Here is a 9735-nt window from a genome sequence, read left to right on the forward strand (position 1 = left end):
CACACACACACACACACACACACACACACACACATTATAAACCTACTCATAGCTACCCTCAAGTGCTTCTTCAAAGACTGTAAATCACAAGGGAGGAGGAGATTGTGTATCTTTCTTCTATAGATTTGAACCAACCACCTTTCTGCTAGCATCACAATTCCCTTTGCACCAGACCACCAGAGCTCCCTCCTAACAGTTTAAAAATTGTCTGTTAAAATAAAGAATGTATGAAACACTGTTGAAATACTTTCTCAAGTATGTTGTCAAACAGACCTCCGACAACCCATTTTTAATACAGATTCTGGAGTTTACCAAGCCAGGTTCAATGCCCAGTTTAGCTCTTATTATTTGGGACAAGAGTATCTTTTCTTTTTAGTTGTGGTTTTTCATCTTTAAAGAGACTGGTTGTAAAAGAATTTATCCTGCAAAGTAGCTGTAAAGATAGAAGAAATAACATTTGACAACTATTATGTATACAGTAAATTTTAGCTCATATTTACTCACTGTCCATGAGTCAATTCCCATTTATAAAGATCTTCCACCTTGTATTTTGGAGGCTCTCTATCTTTATGAGAAGAGGCTGCCTCATCTTAGTCCATGGAGCAGTTGGTGGATTTCAACAGTTGTCCTTTTGTTTAGTAGCCCAATTGGTTATAAACTACATTACCAGTCACAGTATGAACCTTAACCTACAACCCACTGCCTACTGTCCACTGGATTTTCAAGGCTGTAACCTGTACAGGAGAAGATTGTCTATCTTTCTTCTGTTGCACAGCTAATGGATTTGAATCACTGACCTTCTGATCAGCAATGCAACACATAACACACATGCTACCAGACCATCTGTTGTTGTTGTTGTTATGTGCCATGAGGTCAACTGCAACTTGTAGCATCCCTGTGAACAACAGCTCTGAATCTGTCCTTACTTTGTGCTGTTCTCACCATCTCCAATACAGTTGAGCCCTTTGTTACAGTCACTGTATTAGTCCATCTTGTTGAGGGTCTTCCTCTCCTACACTGACCATCCATCTTTCCAAGCATTACATCTTTTTCTAAGGACTGGCCCCTCCTGACAATGTGCCCAAAGTACATGAGATGAAGTTTCCCTTTCCTTACCTTCAAGAAGCACACGTTGGGCACACTTTCTCCAAGGCATACTTATTCTTTTAGCAGTCCATGGATATTCAATACTCTCCTCCAATACTACAACTTAAAGGCGTCAGTTCTTTTTCTGTTATCCATAGTCATTGTTCAATTTTCAAATGCAACAAGTAATCAAAAAGACCATAGTTTGTATCGGGCACACTTTAGTTTTCAATGGGTACCTTTGTTCTTCAGAATTTTGGAGAGGTCTCTTACAACAGATTTTCCCAGTGTAATTTGTCTTTTGATTTATTGACTCCTGGTGCTAAGGGTATTGATTGTGGATCCATGTAAGATTAAATAATTAATAACTTTAACCTGTTCTCAACCTCTCATAATACCTATTGTCCAATGGCAAGGATTTTCATTTTCTTTATATTGAGATGTAATCTATATTGAAAGCTGTAGTCTTTGATCTTCTGTATCAAATACTCCAAATCCTCCTCACTTTCAGCAAGCTGCTTTATGTCATCTGCATAACAGAGATTGCTCATGAGTCTTTCTCTGATCCTGATGCCACATTCTTTTTCAGAGTCCAATTTCTTGAATCATTTACTCAGCATATAGATTGAATAGGTAGAGAGAAAGAATACAGCCCTGTCACAATCCTTTCTTGATTTTAAACCATGTCATGTTCCCTTACTCTATTTAGACAACTGCCTTTTGGTCTAAGTATATGTCTCAAATGAGAATATTTAAGTGCTCTGGGATTCCCATTCTTCTCAATATTTGCCTATAATTTGTTGTGATCCACACAGTCAAATGCCTTTGCATATTCAATAAAATACAAATAGACATCATTTTCTACTTTTAGCCAAAATCAATCTGACATCACCAGTGATATCCCTAGTGCTATAGCCTCTTCTAAATCCAGCTTGAATTTCTGGCAGATTTCTGTTAATATACTGTTTTAGCCATTTTTTGGATTATCTTCAACAAGATTTTTTTTTGCATATGATATCAATACTTTTCAGTGTTTTCCACATTCTTTTGGATCACCTTTCTTGAGAATGGGAACAAATGTGGATTTATTCATTATTATTTTATGAATGTATAAATTAATGATTTTAGAAAATCTTACTCTTATTTAACAGCTACAATTTATGTATAAAATTGGCAAAATAAGTAATATTTAGATTGTAGTTGTTTTAAACAACTGTTGAACCACAAATGTCATGACAAATATTCTAACTTGCATGTGGTAGTACCAGGTTATTTTTGCCCTCTCCCCAGAGTTGGAAGCTTCTCTCCATTGTACTGCACTAGGGCCCCAGAGCTGAAAACTGTAGCAAGTGAACCCAGTAATTCTTGAATAGTAACCAAAATTATCAGTTGAAAGAACCAGCCTATAGATGCTCAGTGCTGGTACCACAAAACTTTCTCAGGGAAAATGAAAATGATTTCCAAAGATAAGCATTAAGGTGGTAATAAATAGACTTCCTTAAAATGACTAACAGCTCTATACTAAAGATGTTTTGGCAGTATCTTCCTCAGGGTATCAATTTCTCAGCTGAAAAAAAAACCATCATTTTTCTATAGCTAGAATGAGCTGCTAATCTACGGACATAAGATTAGAGTTTTGGAAAAAACAGAAACTAAATATTTTCAGAAAGTCACCTTTTAAGTAATTTTCCTGAAATATCTCCTCTCCTTTCTCTCCCCAACTATAATGCTGATACTAGTGTCTTCTTGCTATAGAATTTCCACATCTCATTCAGCCTTTTTTTTTTCAATATTAGGGTAATGTTTTAATAAATTATGATAGCTCAACATTGTGGTATATAATAAGATCATTTAAAAAGATAATTATAAAAGTGATGTAAAACAGTGCCTTTTAAACTGTCAAATTCAGTGGACAACTATTTCAAACAGAATCTTCATGAGCCATTCATTTCCGGATAGAAGAAACATGACAATTAGTATGGGTCTGTTCTTTTCTAGGCTAAAGCTTACTTGAAGATTGCTGAAGAAGTGGTGAGAAGATTGCCTCCTCTTCCAGAATGAATCTTCAGGTGTCCTGGAAATTTGCCCTGAACTTGACAAGATCATTTTTGGATATTAGCAGATTGATGGTAGTATCTATAGAAATAACAATCATAGTAGTCTTCTTGTATTTCAAAAGGAATAATGTCTTATTTTCAGATTTGATTTGTTAAATGATGATTGACAAATAAAAATTTTATCTAATAACAATAACAGAAATGCTAGCTGCTACAATGTAAGAATTTTTTTGAAAGCTGGTGTTTATCAAGTCCATCTGTACAGAACTTCATTTTATTTTCTTGAACTGCTCTCTAAGGAGTCATGACTTAATGATATTACAAGCCCAATCCTTGGTTCAGAAGATAATTGTGCTCTTTTTGCAGGATGGCAGAGTGGACATAAGGTGATTGATAAGGCCCTTTAGTCTGAGTTTAAATCTTGCCTCCAGTATTACACTCTTGGACAAGTTCTTATTGTAGATGAATCTCTACTTTTTTATCTGTCCTTTTTCTTGTGTGCTGTTGAGTCAGAAATGTCCCACAGCTGACCCTCTGAATGGTTTTCAGAGACATTGAATCACACAGAAGGAGATTGCCCATCCTTTTTCCATGGAGCAATTGATAGATTTGAACCATATGCCTTTGGGATTACAGAACAGTTTCTTACAACTAGGCCACCAGAGCTCCCTATGAGTCCACCTTAATGTAGATGACTCTACTCTTTCAAATAGACTAGTCTCAACTGAAGATTTAGTCTTCAGAAGTGAGACCCGGAAATGTGTATTTTTAACAAAATTGTGATTATGAGGATTTTGATAGTAACTTATTAACAATGGCAATAATAATAACTAAAAGTTATCAAGTGCTCTCTGTATATACTTAAAGTTTCGTTTGTATGAGCTCAGTACCCTGGTTATCTATATTTTATAGATGAAGAGTCTGCCCAAGGGATAGAAAATTTAAGTGTCGTACTGAAGATTATTCTTCTATGGACCTGAGATTTTTGACCTGTGCAACTAAATACTGAGTTTCTCCTTTTGTAAACCAAAGTGTGTTTTTTTTTTTAATTTCAAAATAGGATTATGTTATTGTTGTTAGCTGCTGTTGAGTACAACTCATAGAGACCCTATTCACAACAGACCTGAATGCTGTCCTGTCCTGTCCCTTCCTTACAATCTCTAACACACACAAGCCCATTGCTGTAGTCAGTGTCAGTCCACTTAGTTGAGGGTCTTCGTCTTCCTTTATCATCCCTGCACCTTTTTAAGTATAATGTCCCTCTCCAAAGAATAGCCTCTCCTAGAAACACCAAAATATATGAGATGAAGCTTCCCCATCTTTGCCTCCAAGGAGCACCCTGGATGCACCTTCTCCAAGACATTTTTTTTTGGCAGGCCATGGGATCTTCAGCACTCTTCTCCAACACTGCAGCTCAAAAGCATCAATTCTTTTTCTGTCACTCTTAAGCAGTTCTCAGAGGCATAGCAAGTAACTGAAAAGATCATGGTATGAATGAGGTGCACCTTAGTCCTCAAGTGTTCGGAAATTCCCATTCTCTTCAATTTTAGCCATAATATAGCACTTAAGATTTTCTCAACTTGTTTTAGGTGTTGAAGCTTGGAATTCTTTTTTAAAGGGAATATTTTATAGGATTTGTATTTCAGAATTGAAAGAATGCAGTTTGAAAAATATGTACCTGTCTGCTGTGGTTCAGAGAGTTGGAGACTTCATAAGGAAAACAAGTCACTAGTTGATCTTCAGTTAGAAGAAAGTAGCCAATTACCTTCAACACATATCTCGACTTTATTCCCTCTGTAGTTAAACAGCCAGAGAATTAGGCTAAGAGTTGAATGTGATTTATTTACAGAAACATGTGTACAACTGTGTTTATTTGTAATAGCTGAAAACTATGTAAATATATTTTGCTGAGTGAATGGTTAAACAAACTGGTCATACCACAGAATATTATTGTTGTTGTTGTTGTTAGGTGCCTTCGAGCCCAGTGCAACTCATAGTGACCCTCTGAACAACAGATCTGAATCTTCTCCTATCTTGTCAGACACTTGTGCCCATTGCTATTGTTACTGTGTCACTCCATCTCAGTGGGAGTGTTCCTCTCTTTTGCTGACCCTCTGCACATCCAAGCATGATATCCTTTTCCAAGGAACAACCTCCCTAGTAAAATGTCCAAAGTGTGAGAGATGAAAGATTTGCAATCCTTGCCCCTAGCATCCTTGCTTCCAAAGGAGCACTCTAGCCGCACCTTTTCAAGACATCCCTGTTTGTTCTTTTGACAGTCCAAGGGCTGGCTGTTAATTACTGTTCTCCAACAACACAACTCAAAGTCATCAATATTTTTGTCATCTTTATTCATTGTCCAGCTCTCAGATTCATAGCAAGGTCATAGTAAGTTATGGCCTTAATCAGGTGTGCCTTTGTCTTCCAACTGACACCATTGCTCTTCAGTATTTTAGAGAGGTCCCTGACAGCACACTTGCCCAAAGCAATACATCTCTTTCTCCCTTGTTTCCTGATTGCTAGTACCAAGGGTGTTGATAGTGGATCCAAGCAAAATGACATCATTTTTCCATCTATCATGATGTTGCCCACTGACTGAGTGGAAAAGATCTTTATTTTCTTGATGTTAAGACGCACTCCATGTTAAAGGCAATAGTTGTTGATCTTCTGCGACAACTACTTCAGATCCCCTTGCTTTCAGCAAGCAAGATTATATCATCTACACTACTCATGTTGATGAGTCTTCCCCCAATCCTGATGCCACATTCTTCCATTTGATAATAAAAAATAACAAATTATTGATACACACACATCCAAGATGAGTGGAACAGCCAGTCCTGAAATGTAATGGATTATATGGTTCCATCTCTGTAACATTCTTTTTTTTTTCTCTGTAACATTCTTGAAGTGATAGAATGACCAAAATGGATAACAGATTAGTATTTGCCGAGAGTTCAGGAGTGAATTTAGTTAAAAAAAAAAAGCTATTATGCACCACAACAAAATAAAGAGGGGATAAATAATGTATACTACATTGAAACAGATGAGGGAGAGAACTGTTTAAAAGGAATATATGAGTATGTATTATTTTTTTATGACATGAGTCCAGAATAAGAATAAAAGCTGCCTAGTAAAGTGGACTTGGGAGGCGGGAGTATGATTGTATAACAAGGAAAGAATTTTTTTTCTTTTCAAGGAGAAAAGCAAACTAAGAGGAAAGGGTTGGGCAAGGAGGAAAATGTGCAACAATGTATAAATGGATATCCAAAGTCTCTGTAAACTTTCATTAAAAAAAATAAAACGGGTCTGACATAGGGGCTGGGGGGAGACTGAGAAAGACGGGATAAATTATGTATAATTCATTGAAACAGATAAGAGAGAAAACTGTTTAAGATGTATATATGATTAGATATTATTTTCATGACATGAGTCCAGAACAAAGACTACATAGTAGAGTGGACTTGTGGGGAGAGATGTATAACAATGAAAGAATTTTTCTTTTGAACTGGAGGGAAGGGGTGGGAAGGGAGAAAAGTGCAACAATGAATGAGTAGAAATCCAAAATCTCTGTAAATTTTCATTAAAATTAATAATAAAAATTAAATGGAAAGAATATGCTGTAGAATACATATATATGTTGCATTTAAAAACCATTAATAAATTAAAAATTTTCAATAAAAAAACAGAGGGAGAAGAAAGATTAGGGATCATGAAGTGATAGAAGAGCTTAGAGTATCTTTAAGTAGCTTATTTAAGAGGAATGACAAGTAAGAACTTTTGAAAAGAGGATTCTGAAGGAAAGGCAACCTTTCTAGTGCTTCTCAGTAGAGGATTTTCTTCCATGATATTTGTGGGAATGTTAAAACTCACAAAGAAATTTATTTTCATAATGATAAATTCAATCTAGACACTCAACAAAGCACTCATTACCATCAGATAGGAACTAACTCAGAGCTGGCCCTCCATTGGACTTTGATGTTGAAAATGTCTTGGGAAGAAAATGTCTTTCTCCTATGGAGTCACTGGTGGATTTGAACTGCTAGAGAGGTGCCCTTTGGGTTAGCAGTGCAACTCTTTAGGAACACAAATAGTTTTCTGCGTATTTACTGAAAAGGCCAGAGAAATAAACTATTGGTTTTAGGATTTTTCGAATGTAAAACTGTTATGTACCAATAAACTGGAGAATCTGCTCCTTCAGATTACCTCCCATCTCAATGAGGTCAAATGTGGTATTCAAATATTCACTTCTTATAAATTTACAATTGACTTTTCCCCTTGGATGTTTTATATATTGATATGAATCATCTATACAATAGAGTCCTTTCTCTACTAAGTGATAAGCTTGGTTTTCAGGTTTGTATTCATGTGTTCATTCACGTACTTGGTTGGTCATTCAGCAAGAATATTTTTGTTCACAACTGACCCATGGTGACTCACCATTGGATTGTAATACTAGGTACAGAAAATGAAAAGAATTGTAAAATAGTCCCCAAAAAAGGGCCATTATGAGAGAATTTTGTGGCAATAAAAATACTGTATACTTTTAATTTATTATATGTCTTGATCGTGAAATATTGTTCTGTGGTTTTGCAAGATATTACTGTTGGGGGGTATTGGGGAAAATTTAGTAGAGTACACACAGCCAATATTTTATAACAGCTATATGTGAATCTATCATTATCTCAAAATTAAAACTTTAATTTAATTTAACTTAAAAAAGAAGCATATGCTGCTATACCTGAACTGAAATATCCTAGATTAAATTGTCCATACTAATTAATGCTATAAGTAAAAGCATTTATGGTAACACACACTCTATAGTCATCATTCATCAGAGACAGAAGTATTGCAACTAATGCTCAATAATTTTTTTCTCATCTTGAGAGATGCTCAATGTATTCCTCATAATTCTCTATTTTCAAGTCTTTGCACATTTTGTTATGATGCTTTGCTTTATCTTCTTGAGTTGCTGTTTGAGACTTAGAAGTAAAAGAGAAAATCACATCTAGAGCAAGCAGAAGAGTGAAAATAATAAAGATGAAAGCAAAAAAAATCCATACAATTGAGAAGAAATCCATTCATTTGTGGTTGGACATTTGGCTGCTTCCATGTTCTTGCAATGGTGAATAATGCTGCTATGTAAACTGTTATACAAATCTCAGTTTGTACCTCAGTTCTCATATTCTCAGGGTATATTCCAAGTAGTGGAATAGCTAAGTCATATGGAATTTATATGTTCAGCTTTTTGAGGAAGCGCCAAACTGTCTTCCAGAATGGCTGCACCATTTTACAGTCCCACCAACAATGTATAAGAGTTCCTTTCTTGCCACATCCTCTCCAACCATCTATTATTTGCTGCTCTGTTAAACATTGCCACTGTTACTGGAGTGAGATGGTACCTCATCGTGGTTTTGATTTGCATCTCTCTTTTTGTCAGTGATTTGGAGCATTTCTTTATGTGTCTGTCATTCAAATATCTTCCTCTGCAAAAATTCTTTCCATGTCCCTTGCCCATTTTGTAATTGGATTATCAGTGTTTTTCTTGAGGAGTTTTCTGTAAACTTTCGTTGTAAGACTCTTGTCTGAGATGGAATTCCCAAATGTTTGTTCCCAGTCTGTACGTTTTCTTTTCACCATGTTGTAAAAAGTTATTGATGTACATAGAGAATTAATGGATTGAAAAATTATGGTACATTCATACAGTGTAATACTATGCAGCACGCAGGAGCAATAACTTTGTAAATTATTACTTAACTTGGGAGGGACTGGAGAGTATTATGCTGAGTCAACTAACTCAGTCCTATAAGGATAAATATTGTATAAAACCATTATTGTAGTATGAGTATAGGATCCAGGAGGAGTGGGAGAGGCTGGAAGCACAGGGATGTGGATGTGCAGGGAGAAGGGGGTATTAATCATTGGGTTGTATAATTTGATGGGTGGGGGGTGCAGGAAATTGAAAGAATTTGTTCAAATTAGTATTTGAATTTTGTAAATAAACTAGTAAAAAATAATTTAAAAAATTGAGAAGAAAAGCAATGAAATGAAAAGCTAGTCTTTTCAAAAGATCAATAAATTGACAAACTCCTACATTTAGTATTTAGACTTTAAGAAAAAAACAGGAAGAGATAAGCCAAAATTGTCATTAGAAAAAATAAGAGATACTAAGATACTATAGATACTGAAAGGATAATAGGAAATTTTATAAACAATTTTACCCCAAAATTGACAAAATGGACAAAATTCCATGAATGACTATCTAGTATCCACCAAAGCTCACTCAGAAAGAGATAACTTAATAGTCTAAGGTTACTAAAAGACATAAAATTTATAGTTAAAATTCATTTTTAAAAAACCAACTCTAGTCCCAATTTTTTTTTACTTACAAAATCTAACATTCAGGAAGAAATATCAGTTTTACATAAAGTCTTCTCTAATTCATTTAGTAAAGTTAGCAAATAAGTCAAAGTGTTACAGGCCATAACCACCTTGAGCATAGACACAGAAATCCTTAGGCATATACTGTTTAATTGAATACAGCATTTTGTAAAAATAATAATACCTTGTGAGTATTAGAGTATTATATTGCAGT

At 35.2% G+C, this 9735-nt stretch overlaps 1 protein-coding gene across 1 annotated transcript in view; it reads left to right on the forward strand.

The window, feature by feature from the left end:
- LOC102848407 (iron-sulfur protein NUBPL-like) overlaps positions 1-3177 on the forward strand; it is a 279757-nt gene extending 276580 nt beyond the window's left edge. The window contains 1 exon segment of the mRNA XM_006889978.1: positions 3085-3177. Coding sequence (XP_006890040.1) covers positions 3085-3177 — 93 coding nt within the window.
- Positions 3178-9735: the final 6558 nt, after the last annotated feature.

The sequence above is a fragment of the Elephantulus edwardii genome, unplaced genomic scaffold, assembly GCF_000299155.1.
Source record: "Elephantulus edwardii isolate Elephantulus edwardi_28Jun2011 unplaced genomic scaffold, EleEdw1.0 scaffold00084, whole genome shotgun sequence".
In the NCBI taxonomy this organism is placed as follows: Eukaryota; Metazoa; Chordata; class Mammalia; order Macroscelidea; family Macroscelididae; genus Elephantulus; species Elephantulus edwardii.